The following is a 19,228-nucleotide window of genomic DNA, read 5'->3' as shown; positions in this document are numbered from 1 at the left end:
CTCTACCAAAGTCAGTTTAGTCTCATGCACAAGGACAATTTTTTTGAGGAATGATGTTTTAGGGGTATAATTGTAAAATTACATGAAAAAAAAAAACAAAAAAGGGAGCAAATTTGTGGATTCTACATTGTGCTCTGTGGAGGAGACGGCGATGGGACTCAGATAAGTTCACCATCTTTTTCCCCTCTTTGAAACCCTAGATTTTTTAGTTAAATCGTAGAAACATAGATTTGTAGTTATAATTTGTATATTCAATGAATGGTGTGTGTGTCAAATAGGTTAAACCCCGTTAAATTAACAATGAAAAAGTTAACAAAGTCGCTGGAAATTTTGTCTTTGTGAAGAACAAATCTGTAGAGGCTTCCTATATCAAGAACAGATCTGCAGGGACCCGCACCATTTCTGCAGAGACCACCTTTGAGGAAATGTCAAACGTAAATAATACGAGGTAATATCTAAAAGTATTTACGTTAGAGTTGTTTGTACATTGAAACTGAGATCATAATACAAGGTGGTCTCTAACGAGTTATAATCTCGAAATAGTAGATGTCACAAACTTACCAAAACCAAACTAGCTATGGGGATGGACAAACTTACTTTTGAAGACAATGTGGTCCTTTCCAAATACATACCATTTTCACTTGTCACTCAATTGACACATCATTTTTTTAGTTAGGTTGAGTTTTTTTTTTTATAAAATGTACCCGCATGATACAGCTTGAGTGGTTTTCAAGTTCATTTTTTATAAGCAACACCAAAGTCTCTTATAAATTCATCGGATTAAGAATTAATTTCACTAAATCACTATTTACCTACAACTTTATTTGCCATGTTCATTGAAGTTCATGAACTCATCTCCATAACACCAATGCTCAACTCATGGGGTGTTTGACTTAGCTTTTTAAGAGCCAAAAGTCTTTTTTGGAAAAGTTGCAAAAAATCAGGTTTTTCTAACTTTACCAAAAAGTTGATTTTCCTTCTATCAAAAATCCAAAAGTAGATTTTAAAATTGTTTTGTCAAACATCTTTTGGCTTCTATCTTTTTCTAAAAGATCTTTTGGCTTTTAAAAGCTAAGCCAAACACCCCCTCAAATTATTCTAAATTTTGGTTTAACATTTCATATGACATATTGGATCAAGACATCATCTCATGTGTTATATTGACTATAACTAATTATTTGATTATGGTGATTCAATTCCACACACATAAGCCCTCTTATTATCAGGCTAATAAAAAAAAAAAATTCAAACTAATTAGTTATAATCAATATAAAATACAATACTTTCAATTTATACATAACAATTTAAAAAATCCACTCGATTATTGTGTATTTGTGTTCCATTATTTTTGTTAGCATCTTTTGTGGTGGTAAAAAGTCCAAACCATCGAGCCGGGCAACGGCGGTCAAAACGACCTTCCATTCGGTACTCTTTGGAGACACCGATTCATTCTAGACGAAGGTGGCACTGGCAGAATCCCTGCACTCCGACTGAACCTAAAAAAATGTTGTCGATCGTCTTCTCTTCCGTGATTCTTGCTCTGCTTCTTACTTTTTCCCACAAATTTCTCACAGGCGATGGTATTTTCACTCTCCTGCTCCCCCTCCCCACTTATTCACCAACAATTTCAGCTTTCGTTTTGTTGTTAAATACTTAAATTCACGATTACGAATTCCTTAGTTTGTGGCTGTTTCGCTAGGTGATTTCACATTGCTGTCAAAAGGAAAAGTAAAGCGCGAAAGTTTTCAAGATAAGGTATTCGAATCTTTACTTCGAAATTGTCTTTATGAGCTGATCTGAGGATTTGAATGCGAAATGATTTGAATTGCATTATGAATTTAACATCACCAAATTTGTTACAAATTGTTAATGTTGAAGTAAAGTATTAGAACTGATTGGCAGTTTAAAAGTTGAAATTTAGCTGAATTAACATGAAATCGTAAGGGTTATGAGTTTATCCTCTTTTGCCTCGTCTGAAACTAGACTGCAACATTTTCCACCTTTCTATATCTCATACTACTTAGAATGAATAACAGGTTGTCTGGATTACTGGAGCAAGTCGGGGAATTGGTATGTAAAATCATAGCTTTTCATTCTTCTTCTTACTGTTATTCCTCAATTAGGGTTCATATACACATGTGTTGCAAACTCTACGAAGTAGAAGTTGTATTGATTATCTTGCTCTTTTTGCATGAAGGTGAGGTTCTTGCTAAGCAACTTGCAACTTTAGGAGCTAAGTTAATTATTTCTGCAAGAAATGAGCCAGAATTGGAGAGAGTTAAAAACCAAATCTCTGGTACATTATATCACATTCTATGTATAAAATTTCTGGTGTCCTTGTTTTCATGGTTTTAAGATATTTTCAGCTTTGAATTTAGGAAAACATGGACCTGAAGGGGTGGAGATACTACCTCTAGATTTGAGTTCTGGTGAAGATGCAATCAGAGAGGTTGTTGAAAAAGCCATATCTTTATTTGGTGGAGCAGGTGTAGATTATGTTATCCATAATGCAGCTTTTGAACGACCTGTAAGTTAGCATTATCTCTGTTTATGAGATTAAAATGCTAAAATGAAGCATAATATCATACCCTTTTAACCGAATTACTGACTTTTGGCTCTTTGTTGCAGAAATCAACAGCACTTGATGTACCAGAAGCAAGTCTGAAGGTATAACATATTATTCTTTTGAAGTAAATTCATTTGAATTTATTAATTTAATATCTTTATATTTTATTTTGTAGGCTACACTTGATGTAAATGTTGTGGGGCCGATTTCTCTTACACGATTACTACTCCCTCACATGCTGAAGAAAGGAAAAGGACACTTTGTTGTGGTATGTTGAGAAAAATTATTTATATATTTCTTGTAATTCATCTTACATTTTCTTTTTTCCACTTTATATAATTTACAATTCCATTATATTTTTATGTAGATGAGTAGTGCTGCAGGTAAGGCTCCTGCACCAGGTCAAGCAGTATATTCTGCTTCAAAATTTGCTTTAAATGGCTACTTTCATTCCTTGCGATCTGAGGTACACCAACTTTATATTAACTTTTTTTTTAAATAAAAAATCAAAAAGTTTATAATTATGATAATCACACTTTTCTTGTTATTTCAGTTTTACCAAAAGGGAATCATGGTAACAGTTGTTTGCCCTGGCCCAATAGAGACATCAAATGCACCTGCTACAAGCACATCATCCAAGGAGGTTAGTTTCATATCTTGTAATAGTATCCAAATTTAGATATAATTGCAGGAAATAGCAACATACTTTACTCTTTAGACCAATATAGGCAATGTACTTTATAGGTAAAAATTAAAGTATATTGCTAAAGAAATGAAAAACATTGTTTAATGTTTAGTGTGTGTTTGTTAACAGAAACGAGTATCATCAGAGAGGTGTGCAGAGCTTGTATTAGTTGCTACAAGCCATGGTTTGAAAGAAGCTTGGATTTCATATCAGGTATATCGGTATTATTTTTAGTTTTTGTTTATTTGTTTATTAGGTAAAAATGCATGATTTCAGTTATTTTTTTATTGAATGATTATTTATGATTTTTGGTTTACTTTTGCTTTTGCAGCCTGTGCTTGCTGTTATGTACCTAGTGCAGTACATGCCGTCTGTTGGATTTTGGCTAATGGATAAGGTACTTTTTCATATTATTTTTGGTTGATTCCGTGGGATTTGGCTGGAATGGAATTCAATTCCATTCCGATCCTATGGTTAGTGCGGAATTGAATTCCATATTGTGAACAAAATCTTTTGACGGATGAATTTCAACATTCCATCATTAAAACTCATGGAATTCAATTCCCAGCACTTCCTCGTTGAAATTACTCAAATACCCTGTTAACCCCTAACGGAATCTTCATTGATGTGAAATGACTTCAGATTGGGGCAAAACGGGTGGAAACAGCTGCAAAAAAGGGCAATACATACTCAATGAACCTACTCTTTGGTCGAAAGAAGGAATAACTGATATTGGATTAGTAGTTTGGGCCTATGGTATTTGTATATTTTCATTTAAATAAAATCTTTTGAGGCTTTGTTATAAATGAAATGTGTTCTGATTATTTTTTTTAAACAGGCAAGATGAATAAAGCCTTAATACAAAAAAAGACAAACCGAATCCTCTAGTTGTTTAGAGTCCCGTTTATCGAAAAATTGGAATCTCAATTTTCTTTTTTTGTGATGTGTTTTGTTGCCCGATCAAATGAATTGAGTTGGAAAATTCATGTATGAGTGATATTATCATGTGGATGGTAAAAATTAAATCCATTTATCATTTAAAAACCATATTGTACTTAGAAACCCATTAAAACACAAACACATTCTTCCTTCCATCATTTATCATAGCAAAGTAATGTATTTGAGTTCAACTGGTTACATTTTTTTTTTGGATTCTAATTCCTTTCAATTAACTTTATTTTTGATATATTGTATTCTTTTGGGTGGAAGGAGTCCATTCCTCTAAACCCACTTGCCACGTCACTTGTTTTTTCTTTTTCTTACTTTAAACTTTTTCATTCCACCACAAAATTGCAAAATTGGTCCCTATGGTATGCATTTTTTTTGGGTTTTAGTCCAAACCCCGATTTTTTGGATTAGTGGTTATTTTAAGCTAGTTTTGTTGCGGATTTGGTCATTCGGTAAAATGAAATGACTTTAATGCCCCTCATGTATTTATTTTTGATTTTTCATTCATTTTTTAATTTAATATATATATTTATCTATTTTGATAATTAATAAATAAAGAGAGGTCTCTCTCTCTCTTGTTGAACCACCACCGGAGGTGGAAATCGGTTGCTGGAAAAGTGCAACAGCCCTCCACAACCCTCCTCCACCTCTTTCTCTTGTCAAGTGATAACCCCAACACCCTCTTCAACACAGATACTTTCTCCTTAGCTCCGAAAGCTGCCAAAGACGAAGAACAAGCCACGAAGGGCTCGTCGGAGACGCCAACTGCCACCCCTACCCCGTCTCTTCCTTTCATCGAGCAAGCACCTTCGACACCTCACTGGAATCGTCTGTCATTACAACCCTTCCCCCCCCCCCCCCTATATGTTGCCGGCAACGAGGACTCGACTCCTCCTCCTTCTTGTCGATCGGAACAACCCAAGCACCACCTGAGAATCGCCGCTCCTTTTGCCATTTCCGTTCGTGATTTTCGCCGAATTAGAAAAACAGCCAAGGGAAGTCGCCGGAGCAGCCTCCCTCACCACCACAACAGACAATTGACGCCGCCTCCGCCTCTTTTTCTTCACGAATCGTTGCCGGAGATCGACGTTCGCCCCTCCTCATGATTTCATCAACCACTCTGATACCATCATTGTTGCTGATTCGTTTCCTCTTCCCCTATCAGATGAAGATACACCCCTATTGATTGTTCGTGTATGTGTCAGTATGTGTTAAAGTGAAAAGTGAAAACCTGTGAATTGATTTCCAAAAACAAAAAATAGATCCTACCCAAAATATGAACCTATGTGCATCATTTTCCAAATTTTATGTATGTATGTGTTGAAGAACTTGTGTATTTTCAAGAATAAGAAATATAATTATGTGTGTGTGTGTGTGTGTGTGTGAGAGAGAGAGAGAGAGAGAGAGAGAGAGAGAGAGAGAAAAGGGGTGTGAGCCCTATTTTATTATCAATAATACATTAATTAAATAGACAAAAAATATAAAAAATATATTAAGAGGGCAGTTTAGTCATTTCAATTTTCGGAGGGGCCATTTTCACATACAAACTAGTCCAAAAGGACCACGAAGCCAAAAAAGTCGTGGTTTGAACTAAAACCCCCAGAAAATGCATACCACAAGGACCATTTTTGCAATTTTGTCTCATTCTGAAAATCTATTTGTCTTATCTTTCTCAACCCAATTGATTTATTTATTTTATTTTATTTTCTAAATTAAACATTTAACGATTTGAAATTAAAAAAATAGAATTTAAAAATAAAATAACAGTTCATTAAATAAAACATTGAAATACTACAAACGTTAAATAAAAGGACAAAACAACATACAAATTCTTAAAAAATTAGACTGGTTATTTAAAATATCCCATATCGCCTCGTGTCAAAAATCTTTCATGTTATGACGTTCGGGATACTCAACTTTTGTTGCATTTAAAACATCAACACCAGAAATTCCGGAAATAAACGTATTTATCTTTTAGGTGAAAATCTAATTGAACTCAATAACTTTCATCAGCATATCCTTCCATTTGTAGCTAATTTGATGTGTTGACGACGATCTGTATAGTTTAGTTGTTTAAAACGATCAATAAATCTTCCTAAAAAGCAGACAATCTTTGTTGATTTCCCTGGTTATTATATTCCAAAGTGTCAATGTAAGCTTTTGCCAACACCACTGCTTCATGTTAATACCATTGTTTGCATTTCAGTATTGGCTAGGAGTAGAATCCATTTTAAAATGAAAATGGATTAGAATTGGAGAAAATGAGAATGGAATGGAGGAAATATGTGGTTTTTGAAGTGGTAGTGTAACGCCCCGATTCTCAGGTATTGCTTAAATAAGATTTATTGGGTTAAGCTCTACTCGACGAGTTGGTTAACCTACTCGTCGAGTACCAGCGGGATGGGATCGCATGTTGAGTGACCTACTCGACGAGTCCATATTGGGACTCGGCGAGTAGGAGCTGGCATAGGAAACCCTAAATCCCGGGGTTTGCACCCCTATTTAAAGGGACCTCAGCCTCCCTTGGGTCTCTTTACAGATATAGAGAGTCCTGAGAGTCCATATACGTGTGTGAGTGCCTTTGTGTGGTGTTTTGAAGCTTAGAAAGAGAATCTTGGAGGAAGAAAGCTAGGAGTGCAAAGGAATTGAAGCAAGGAAGGCATGGGAAGCAGGATTTACCTTAGCTAGCATCCTTTGGAGGTATTAAATTGCCATCCTTACTTCCCTTTTTCCCTTTTGATTGAGTTTCTAGGGTTTTTATGGATTTTCAAGTTGGTATGATGAGCTATGGGCTAGATCTGAAGTTGTAACTTCAGATCTGGACCCTCCTTGGATTCTAGAAGCATAAAGTTACAGTTTTGCTCGTGATTGAGGTCCCTCTTGGGCATGAAGCCCCATTAAGAGCTTAGATTTGGCATTTAGAGCCTTTAAAGCCATGCATGCTCATAAAGTTTGCAACTTTACGTGATAAGCATGCCCTAGAAGCTTGGATCTGTGATTTGGAGCCGCTGCATGGCTCAAAACAAGTCTGTATGGAAAGATGACTGAATGGACTCAGCGAGTCACAAGGTTGACTCAGCGAGTCACATGAAGATGGCTGTGAACTCAACGAGTTGGATGAACAACTCGGCGAGTCCGATGAAGATTACCATAAGACTCGACGAGTTGAAGAACAACTCGGCGAGTCGGATGAGTTTTCTCTAGAATATGTATGCGTGTGTATCCGTCGAGTTGCAAGGAAGGAACTCGACGGGTGGCCTTAAAGTTTGAATGAGAATCGAAGGAACTTGACGAGTCACCCTGATGACTCGGCGAGTTGGATTGTGCTTCAAGGAACTCGACGAGTAGCGAAGGGTACTCGGTGAGTAGGGGTCAACATGGACTGTTGATCTTGATTGAGGATTTTGACTTTGACCAGGGGTTGACTGGTGGGTTATGGAGTACCTTATAAGGCTAAGGACTTATGAGTATATTGTACTATGATCATAGGTGGTGGAGCCTGTGTAGGGTGATCCGAGCGTTGGAGTGTATCTTCCGAGTCGACATTTGCAAGGTGAGTTATCCTCACTATATCGATAGGGTCTACGAAACCAAGGTTGGCCCTTTAGTTGTTGATTTTATGATATGCTACATGTGGTTATGATCTGTTAGATCGGAATTAGGGTAGACAGTATGTTGTGCTCTATGATCCGCAAGGATTAGTATGTTAGTGACCTGCTAGGTCGGCACTCTAGTTACGAGAGAATTATATGATTGTTGATCAGTGTGATAGATATGTTTGATGTTTGTATATGCCAGTATATAATAGTTATGCGCACATGGTTATTTGCTTGTTGGTTGGGTTGAGGCGGTCCTGCTTTGTGCTGAAGGCCAACATACCCTATGAGCGGTCCGGGGAGACTGCAGGCCCACGAGGCGGACCAGTCATGTTGTGAGTCCCTAATTTGCCTGTGTATCAATCAGATCCGTTTGATGGTGCAGAATCCCAATCAAACGGGTGATGTCAGATAAAATAGAAGAGAAAGAGAAGAATAATAATATGAATCTCTGTATGAATTGATTATAATTAAAGTTCTAGATAACAAAAATTCACACACACAAAACTTCTCTCTGGCCGTAAACTCTTTTCTGTTCATCAATCTCTACTCCTCACCCTAACACCTGTATTTATACTTGGAGAATATGGGCTTGGTGAGCATGGGCCGTAAATGGGTTTACGACCGTAAGGTGTTTACGGTCGTAAACTCAACCGTAAACATGACCGTAAACTCCAAAAATATTACAGAAAAATATAATTGCCCACAAAAGCAAAGTATAAACCATATTTTGACCCAACAATCTACCCCTTGGTTTATAGCTTTCTTTTCTTAATTGATCCAACAAGCTCCCCTTAAAAAGTAGCTAGCCTTTCTTGTTAATCTTCAATGGGAGCTTTGGCTTCAGCTTTAATCTTTGATGACTTCACGACTTCAAGATGAACTTGATGAATCTTCAATAAATGACTTCATCTTGAGCAGTTGGGAATTTCTTCAGAATTTGACATTGAACGCACGTTGGATGAGGAGGCTTCTTGTACTGATTCTTGAAAGATGGCGCTTTCAGCTTGAGAATCTTCAGAGAGAACATCAGAGAGAACAAATCTTCCAGATCACTTCAGCAGGTTTAAGATAGCAACAGACTGATTGAGGAGGCTTCAATGCAATCCGACACATAATCTTCAATTTCAGCTTCACCTTGCTTCTGGGGTTGAAAGATTGAATGTCGAAAGAATAATCTTCATTTCTTGCTCCTTCGAATGTGAATTCTTCGATGCTCACGGACGAGGCTTTGACTCATAAATCTTCAACACAAACTCCATGAGTCTTATCTATACCTAAAATCACTTTTCAAGACAAAACAAAACTAAAAGAAAAATTTAGCACACAATATTTTTGGATTTTTCATATTTTCTGAAAAAGAAATAAAACAGAAATTACACTATTTTTGGATTTTTGTTTGTTTTTTTTTTTTTTTTAATTTTTAATTCTCCCCTAATATTTAAATTAGAAGAAACTATGAACAAATTTAACAAAAACTAAAATAATAGCTAACTTTAAGAGTGATTTGGGATCAAAGTTGTTTGACAGCCTTATTCCACTTGTCGGTACCCTTATCTTCACATATACGTCTGAACGATCGCTAGTATTGTGGTCCACTTAAACACGAAAAATTTGTGACAGTTTTGGACAGTTTACCAATGACATGACATATGCATATACCTAATTGTAATTTTATCATCATGATTGACCCTAATTCTTAAATAAATTTTTCTTAAGACCATTTAACTGACTACAACCAGGGATATTGTTATCCACCTAAATCAAGCAGAAAGATCTACAAACAATCTGTATGTGTTCAATTTATAGTGTACTAGAACGTGTTTCTCGCTTCCTGATATGCCCCAGCCATCAAGAACTTCCAGAGTACTCCTTACACCGGGTGAGCAGACAACCATTAAGAGAGAGGATAGATTCAGAATTCTACTACTTATTGTTTCAGAGGAGTTGAGAAGTAGAAGGTTGCATATGCTGTGTACCAGGTCGGATTAGAAGTCACGCAAAGGAGACAACATATGGCTAACAGATGAGAGGAATCTCATATATATAGCCTGCAGAGAAATAAAGTTGCATATGTTGTGTACCAGGTCGGATTGGAAGTCACGCAAAGGAGACAACATATGACTAACAGACGGAAAGAAAGAAAATGATATTCTATAGACCTAATTTATCGGAATTTACCAGTCGCCCCACCCAACTGGAATTAAGGACAGAATCCGCACATCAAGGAAAAGTGAATCCACAGTTCTAGATATGGGTTATTTAATGTGACCGGTAGATTCCCATGTATATCTCCCTGCTCAACCTATCCGAGCGTCGTGAAATCAGGTTAAACGGATCTAACTAGGTCAAAGTTTGTCAAGTCCTTAAATACATTAGGTTCAACTTTCCCTAATCAAGTCCATTTAAAATCTTTCGTGCCTACCAGTGCATCGAACACAGAGCATAGACGATTCAACTTAGGTACGTTACGCCGATTCAGATTGCCCGTTATCACTTGCTAATTTCATTTCCCAAAACATCTCTTACAAGCACATTTCATTTACACCATATTTTTTTGGATTTTCTGATTTTGTAATGTTTTTGGATTTTTTTTTTTTAAATTTTCTAATTTTTGTTTTGTTTTTATTTCTCCCCCTAAATTTGTGCATAGGAGAGAAACGAAAATAAATGCGCAAATTTAAACTATCCTAAAACAAAAATTAGTCTTTAAAGCAAATCGGTTTAAGAAAAACTCAGGAGTATAGAGAAGAAAACGCAAACCGTAATTCACCGATTGAATTTGCATTCAGAAGATCTGAGAAAAACAAGCATAATCTCAGAACAGATCCGAAAATTCTTCATATCATTAAGCACTAACCCCATTTGTGATCTCTTCCTTTCTTCCTTTCCCGCAAAAGGACACATACTCTCAACAAAGGTCTGAATGTTGTACAGTTGAGAGATGTCCCCAATCATATGCCAGGAACAGCCACCATCAACAAACCGAAGTCTGATGATATGCCTCCATAGCTGCTCCGACACATGGCGGGATCAGTTGGTCTTTGGAACCCAATCCATTTTGAAACTGGGTCGACCTTTGTCATCCTTGCACGGTACTTTCTCCCATGACATATCCTGCTTATTACAAACAGAAGACGATGAAATATTAGAGTTATTAGAAGATTTGGGAGTTTTCACCTTTGGTACCCATCTATATTTGGGTTTAACCCATTTCTTGTTCGATCCGATGGGTGCCTCGTCACTTGCTTTAGAACTTGAAGTCGGCTGCTGAGATGACTTTGACCTAACAGGTCTTGGCTTCACAGGAGCATCTCTTGAGCTAGACTTCTGGGCCAACATTCCCTTCTTGTTCTTGGGAGTTGGATGCTTGACCTTGGGAGTTGGATACTTGGCCTTGGGATTCAGATTTTTTGCCTTGTGGGCTTGATTCTTGGCCTTATGTGTGTTCCATTCACCATTATCTGAACATGACCTGGAAGGGTTTCTTTTGAAGTATCTCCCACTTGACGCGTTTTGCCATCCTTGTGCGTTGTAGGGAACATATGCGTGATTTGGACAATTTCGAGTAATATGACCAGGTGTTCCACAGTGAAAACAAGTCTTTTTCTTCACTGGGAAATTGTTTCTTCCTGCCCCTAGTGGCGTATCCTTGCCTTGTCTCTTGTTTTTCCCACATGCACAATTGCAACAGGCACTCTGTTGCGCTGGAATTGGAGGCCTGTATTTCTCAACGACAGGTTTGTTAGGAGTAACAGAATTCGAAGCAACAGATTCTGAGTTCAAGGAGTCATTGGTTTGTTCAATAGTGTTCTCCTTGTTCTCATCTTCTGCTACTTTACCTGCACATGTAACAGAAACATCAGTATTTTCAACCTGAATACCTCTTGACACAAATCCAGCTGGTTTTCCATATTTAAGATGTGCCTCCCTGTCAATTTCTTCCTGTGTTATAGGGATGGATGTGTAGTTATGATTGAAAGGTGGAGGAACACTATCATACCCTAAACCCTTGTTTTGATTATCTTTGAATTTTAATTGGGTTTCAAACAAGGACTCGACTGGCTGACTTGACGCAGTATAATTTTTAAAACTAAAATATGTTTTTCCACACTTAATTTTCAAAGTGTCAAGTTCTTCAGTTACAGCAGCAAGTTGTCTCTTAATATAGTCATAATTTTCACACTTATTGCTATACTCTTCCTGAAGCTTCCTAAAGTCCTTGGTTTTTGCTTCTAATTCAGCCTTCAGGGGTTTCTGTCATTTCCTGAGTTGATATCCTTCATATCTCAGGTCCTCAACTTCTCTTTTTAATAAATCAAATTGTTCCCGAAGAAATTTAATCGTAGCTTCACAAGCTGGAGTACATGTAAATTCAGTGATCAGAATGTTTTCAGAACTCATTGTTTCTCTACACTTCAAAGCATCAAGTTCTTGAATTACATCAGCAAGACTAAGATGATTGAGATCTTTTGTCTTCTTGATGATAGCCACGTTCATATCCCACGATTTTGGAAGTGAATTCAGTAGCTTTTTGTTTATCTCAAACTTAGACAAGAAGATCACAGCTATATTCATCTCAGTAGTAAGTGTAGTAAATCGCTGCAACTGAATTTCGAGGGTTTTTTCAGGGATATATTCGAAAATGTTGAAAATTTGTCTCAACATATCCTGACGACTCTCTTTCATGTTTTCAACTCCCTCGTAGACCTTAAAATCAATTAAAAAGCACAACTAAAACCCAAAATAATACTTAAAAGTAAAACCCTTTGATTATAAACCTCAAAAGTCAACCTTAAAAGTCAAATTTAAAAAGTTAAACTCAAAAGTCAAACTTAAAAGTCAAACTGAAAAACTAAATTTGAAAATTTAAAAGTTAAACGAAAAAGTCAAAGTTTAAAATCAAAGGTCAAACTTGGAAGTCAAAGTCAAAATTTAAGGTCAAAAGTTAAAAAAATAAAAGTAAAAAAATTAAAATATAATTTTATTTATTAATTTTAATTTAATTTAATAATTTTATTTATTTATTTATTATTTATTATTATTATTATTATTATTATTATTATTTATATACTTTTTTTGGATGAAAAAAGGAATTTAAAAATAAAAGAAATTGAGTTTATGGGTTAAAAGTGTCAAAATTCGAAAGTTGGAAGCGAGAAGGAGTCTATTTGAATTAAAATCAGAAGGAGTTTTTGGGTGGTGGCCTAGCTGAGTTGGTAAGGCGCAGAGGTAATGAACCGGAGGTCCCGAGTTCGAACCCCAGCTCCTCCAAATCCGTCTGCCCCTTTCCTTTTGTTAATAGATGCTGCGAAGACTGCTTCTTGCGAGGCTGCTGCTTGCGAGGCCGAGGTGCGAGCCCGTAAACCGAAGACCGCAAGCTCGGACCAGCCGTAAACTCTAAGGCCGCAAACTTCGGACCGTGAACTTCGGCCCGTGAACTCCGAAACCCTAGCTGCTGGCCGCCACCCCCTCGCAGTTTACGACCAAAAATAGTGATTTTTGCCCTTTTTTGCTCCAAAACTCGATCAAAAACCCTTTTTTATGAAAAACACGAAGAACAAACCCCCCTTATTTTTCAGAGATCTATCTAAAAACGCAAGAACATTTCGAAAATAAGATCAAATAATGCTCCAAATCTGACAAAATTGACTGATACAACCAAGCTCTGATACCAATTGTGAGTCCCTAATTTGCTTGTGTATCAATCAGATCCGTTTGATGGTGCGGAATCCCAATCAAACGGGTGATGTCAAATAAAATAGAAGAGAATGAGAAGAAGAATAATATGAATCTCTGTATGAATTGATTAGAATTAGAGTTCCAGATACAAAAGATTCACACACACAAAACTTTTCTCTGGTCTGTTCATCAATCTCTACTCCTCACCCTAACACCTATATTTATACTTGGAAAATATGGGCTTGGTGAACATGGGTCGTAAATGGGTTTACGGCCGTAAACTCAACCGTACACATGACCGTAAACTCCAAAAAGATTACAGAAAAATATAATTGCCCAGAAAAACAAAGTATAAACCATATTTTGACCCAACACATGCCGAAGGCTCGGGATAGATTCAGATAGACTGTAGGCCCAGTAGGGCGGTCCAGTCTGGCCGATGGCTAGTATGCATGTTGATTGATTGTTAGATTGTTACTGATATGGCTTTGTCAGTGTGGTATTGGTATTTTGGGGGTAGCTCACTAAGATCTCGGGCTTACAGTTTCAGTTTATTGTTTCAGGTACTTCAGGAGATCATGGCAAGGCGAAGGCGTGACCGTATCGCTCCTCATCCTTACGTTATGATTTTGGGACACTCTGATGGATAGTGATTTGAAAACACTTTGTAAGCAATACTATTTAATTTTTATTATGATCGAAAAAGTTTAAATTTGGTGTAAAAATTATGGATGTTACAGGAAGAATGTAACATTCCAAATCCCGAGGTACCAATCTATTTATTTTATTAATTCAAGTATTAAGGATTTTCGGCTTACGTAGGGCGTACTAGCCATGTACACAGGGCATAAACTTAGTGAGGACCAGGGTGGAGGCGACATGCGCTAAGCGTACGAGTAGGTATGTCGAGCTTACACGTACATGTGTTAAACCCTAATTTTGAGTTGTGACCCATATTTAAACACCTTATACCTCCTTTGGATAACCACCATTCCCTCTAAACCCTAAATATCGAACCCTAGCATTGTGAGTGTGATTTTGAAGCTTGTTGGTGACTCTTGAGCATTTTTGGTAGAGAAGGAAGCTCCTGAAGAAGAAGGTGGTGCATTCTAGTCTTTAGATCCAACTTCTACTTCACCTTGTGCATCTTTTGAAGGTATAAAGTTCATACCTTGCTGATGTTCTTTCTAGATCTCTTCAGATGGGTATTTATGATCTTTTTGTCCCATATCTTGGACCTTTGTGAGTATGGGGGTACTCTAGAGCATATTGTTTGTCCTTTTAGATGTTTTAGAGTGTCTAGATTCATAAAAATGTTTGCTTGATCGTTTTCTTTGGCCCATGCATGAGTGAAGTGGCTTTGAGTGTTGTGAAAGTTAGGGCTTTGAGGTTTGAGCTCTATTTAGCCATGCAAAGGCTTAAAGTCAATGACTTTACAAATTAAGACATCCTTAGGAGGTCAGATCTGTGTTTGGGTTTCATGTCTTAACGTTTAAGACGTTAGAGGGTGAGTTTTGGGATCAGTCAGAGTACGCTGAGCGTACTCCAGGCTACGTCCCGCATCCTGTTGACTTTTGCTGACTTTTGACTATTGGTCAAACTTGGTGAGTTTTAGGCCATGGAGGGGCGAAACAGTATTTTCTCCTCTTAGGGACTTAATTGAGGATTTTGGACTTGTGAGTCGGGTTGATGACCCTAATTATTAATCATGGTTAATTATTGTAATTATTAGGCGGAATCTAGTTTCGGTAGTTCGGGTGTGAGATTTATCAGTCATTAGTGCCAGATGAGTCTACTTATTCTTACCTGTATGGTAGAATAACTGTTTATATACACATGCGGTGAACAGATGGGTCTAAGTGTTATTACGGTGTATGTGTTGTTTATATGTGTTGAGACTTCAGGTAGTCTCTAGGGATGCTAATAACCCAGGGGGTTGCTGTTTGCCTATTGAGACTTCAGGTAGTGTCCAGGGTTGCTGATAACCCATAGTTGCTTTATGTGTTGTGTTGTATGTGATATCTTGGGGAACTCACTAAGCTTTGTGATTACAATTGTTGATTAAATGTGTTTCAGGTACTTCTAAGGATCGCGGGAAAGCAAAGGCTTGATTGTACACATTCTTTTGGAGATTTTATTATTGGATATTTTGGGTTACTCTAATATTTGTAGTGATGATTTGTACTTGATACTTGTGATTTTATGATGGTTTGGTTTATGAACAATATTTTGGGTAAATTAAACATGAAAAATTTGGTTTAAAATTCGTGGTCGTTACAATTTGGTATCAGAGCCTTGGTTTGAGGGATTTGGTTGAACTCTAGGGGAATTCCAAACTCAAAATAAGGATCTGAAGATTTTCATAAAAACTTTTCAAAGAAACAAAAATTTTTACAGGAGAAAAACCTAGTGAAACAGTGTGTACAATCAGCCAGAGCTTGAGCGGTAGTTCCCAAAATATATCAAATTATTTTATGAGTAATGTAGAGATGATATCTTATGAACTGATAAAATTGCATGCTAGTGATAAGCTAAGGATCTTACAAGAAAGGTGTGATAGGGCTGTCTGATTTGTGATGCCTTTAGCTTAAGAGTTTGCTCTTATACGATTGAATATGTCATTGTTATTTGCATGGTGTATGTTGCATAATTGTACACAGTTAGGATTTTATAGCCTTAGAATGTATGATTTAGCCTTAGAATGTTTGATTTAGCCTTTCCTCATGTTTCTTGTTTGATTGTGGATTTGAGGTAGAATCTTGTATTCAACTGTCTATCGAGTCTTGTATTGTGTACAATTGGCACGCGTAAAGCAAATGACGAGGATATTGGAGATTTATCTAAGATTCGAATTTTCTTAAGTCTTGCAGGGCATTATCGGAGATTTATACAGGATTTCCCCAAGATTACAGTGCCTTTGACCTATTTGACTAAGAAGAATGTGACTTTTCGGCAGGGCCTGATCAACAGTTGGCTTTTGAGACTCTGAGGCATAAACTGTGTGAGTCCCCGATTTTCGCGCTCCCTAAGGGTTTGGATGATTTTGTGGTTTATTGTGAAACCTCTATTTTGGGTCTAGGAGCGGTTCTTATGCAGAGGGGTCACATGATTGTTTACACTTCGAGGCAACTTAAGTCTCATGAGGCGAACTACCGTACACATGACTTGGAGTCGGGGGGTCGTGGTTTTTGCCTTCAAGATTTGGAGACACTATTTGTATGGGGTTTGGTGTACTATCTATACCAACCATAAGATTTTGAGGCATTTGATGGACCAGTCGAATATGAATATGCGGCAACAGAGGATGGTTGGATATGGTATAAGATTATAATTGTGAGATCCTGTACCATCCTTTGAAGGCCAATATGGTGGTCGATGCCTTGAGCCGCAAGGCCATGGGTTCTTCTCTCATGGGTATCTACTTGAGGATGATTGTCACCTCGCCTTTAATGGATTTGATTAAGAAGGCTCAATGGAGGGATTGAAAAAGGAAAATTGGAAGGTTGAGTTGATTAGGGGATAGGTTCCCTTATTTTTCAGAGACAGCCGGGGGCTGTTGACTCAGTGTGGCAGAGTTTGGGTTTCGGGGTCAGGTAGAGTGAGACAGACGTTTTTAGAAGAGGCGCATAAGTTAAAGTTTTCTATCCATCCAGGGGCCACAAAGATGTATAAGGATCTGAGGTTGAGTTATTGGTGGCCCTATATGAAGAGGGATATAGCTTGGTTTGTGGAGCGGTGCTTGACTTGTAGGAAAGTCAAGTCCAAGCATCTGAGACCCCACGACAAGATGCAACCCCTACCCATTCCTATGTGGAAGTGGGAAGAGATTACCATGGATTTCATCACAAAATTGCCAAGGACGGCATGCGGTGTTGACTCTATATGTGTCATTGTCGATAGATTAACCAAGAGTGCACATTTCATACCGATTGCCTATAGCATATTTTTCAGAGAAGTTAGCTGACATCTATGTCAGGGAGGTGGTAGTTCGGCACGGGGTGCCAGTTTCGGTGGTTTTGGAACAGTATGTTCGTTTCACGTATAGATTTTGGAGGAAGTTTCATGAAGATTTGGGTCCTCAGTTGCATTTTAGTACAACATACCACCCTCAGACCGATGGACAGAACGAGCAGATGATTTAAACGTTTGAGGATATGCTCTGGGTCTGTGTGTTGGACTTTGGAGGGAGTTGGGATATTTACCTTCCATTGGCCGAGTTCTTCTACAACAACAATTATCATGCTAGTATTGACCGACCACCATTTGAGATGTTGTATGGAAGAAGGTGCAGGACCCTAATTTGCTGGGGGGAGGTCGGGCATTGAGTCATGGGAAGTACAAAGGTTGTACTCAAGACAACTGAGTTGATTCAGCAGGTGCGTGAAAGGTTGCGAGTCGCGAGCCGGCAGAAAAGTTATGTAGATCGGCGGCGTTTGAACCTTGAGTTTCATGTGGGAGAGTTGGTGCTTTTGAAGGTGTCACCTTGAAAAGGTGTCATCCGATTTCGGAAGTTGGGCAAGCTGGCCCCAGATTCATTGGACCATTCAGGATTTTGGCTAGGGTGGGTAAGGTTGCATACTGGCTGGATTTGCATGATGAGATCAGCCAAATTCATAATACATCTCAGCTTCGAAAGTGTGTGGCGATGAGCCCGCAGTTGTTCCTCTGGATGATATTTAGGTTGATGACTGCCTGAATTATGTGGAGAGACCGGTGACGATCCTAGATCGAAAGAAATTTTTTTTACTGTTTTTGGGTCGTTAAATAGTGAGAGAACACATATAAAATGGATGGATGGGAGTTGGAATGGGATTAGATGGGATATGGGGTTGCTTACCCATTTTCTTTTAATGAAAAACTAGTTGTGAGACCCATGTATTATGTGAGTTTATTTTAAAAAAAAAGTTAAATATGAAGGTCTAGATATTTAAGAACTTTAAATTTATAAGAAAAATGAAAAAAATATTAAATTATTAGAACTAAAGTGTTTTTTTTTTTTTTTTTTTTTTTCTCTTTTAAATTTAGACAAATAATGAAATTAATGGGGCTTTAATTTAGAAACTTAGAAAATTAGAAGGTAAGTTCATTAATGAAATTGATATTAATTCAGTATTATTTATTTGCAATTATTATATTTAAATATTATGTGAAATTTAATAAAATAAAAAAAACCATAAAATGACATGTGGATAAAAAAATTAAAAATAACCACAAAATAACATGTGGTAAGATGAATGAGAATATGACATGTGACAAAAGAACTTTATTTATTAGAGTAGATAAAAATAAATGATAAATAAATTAAAAAGACAAACCGGTAAGCGTAATATAGTAATTTCATGTCTAATAGGGACCATAGACGCAACAAAATCAAAACATAGGGACTGTCCATGTTAAAAAAAGTTTTGAGGGACCAAACGTGCAAATTACCCCGTTTAGCTGTGTTTGCATGACAACAAGTTATGCCATAACTAGAAGCGAGGACGGTGTTCCTCCCGTATTAATGGCGTTATGAAGGTGCCACATAGGCTCCTCCACGTCGTTTTTGACCCACACCGTATAGTCTTATAACACCTTTCTAGTATTTTGTCTTAGTGATATAATTCCTGCTTTCTTAATAGAAAATCAATTTATGGCATGAAACCATTAAAAAAATGGTCACAAATTGGTAGATTGATATAAAGAATTCTACATTTTTCTAAGATTATGCCTAAAAAGGCATAAAAATGTATTGTAAGGGTCGGCAACAGC

General features: G+C 37.3%; 1 protein-coding gene across 3 annotated transcripts; it reads left to right on the top strand.

Annotated features, from left to right (window-relative positions):
- The first annotated feature begins 1,355 nt into the window (after window positions 1–1,355).
- Window positions 1,356–4,194, top strand: LOC111902994 (uncharacterized). Of its 3 annotated transcripts, XM_023898787.3 has the most exons (13): window positions 1,356–1,580; window positions 1,700–1,755; window positions 2,037–2,070; window positions 2,198–2,296; window positions 2,367–2,527; window positions 2,629–2,667; window positions 2,742–2,834; window positions 2,934–3,032; window positions 3,120–3,209; window positions 3,381–3,464; window positions 3,583–3,648; window positions 3,894–4,007; window positions 4,090–4,194. In XM_023898787.3, the coding sequence occupies exons 1-12, from the start codon at window positions 1,505–1,507 to the stop codon at window positions 3,975–3,977; spliced, it is 981 nt and encodes a 326-aa protein (XP_023754555.1). In that variant the 5' UTR covers window positions 1,356–1,504; the 3' UTR covers window positions 3,978–4,007; window positions 4,090–4,194. The 3 variants fall into 3 exon arrangements, with proteins under 3 accessions (XP_023754555.1, XP_023754556.1, XP_023754554.1); XM_023898788.3 differs by having other exon boundaries at window positions 2,379–2,527; window positions 3,894–4,194; XM_023898786.3 differs by having other exon boundaries at window positions 3,894–4,194.
- Window positions 4,195–19,228: the final 15,034 nt, after the last annotated feature.

Source organism: Lactuca sativa, chromosome 9 (assembly GCF_002870075.4).
Source record: "Lactuca sativa cultivar Salinas chromosome 9, Lsat_Salinas_v11, whole genome shotgun sequence".
NCBI lineage: Eukaryota > Viridiplantae > Streptophyta > Magnoliopsida > Asterales > Asteraceae > Lactuca > Lactuca sativa.
This window is presented reverse-complemented; position numbering and strand designations above follow the sequence as displayed.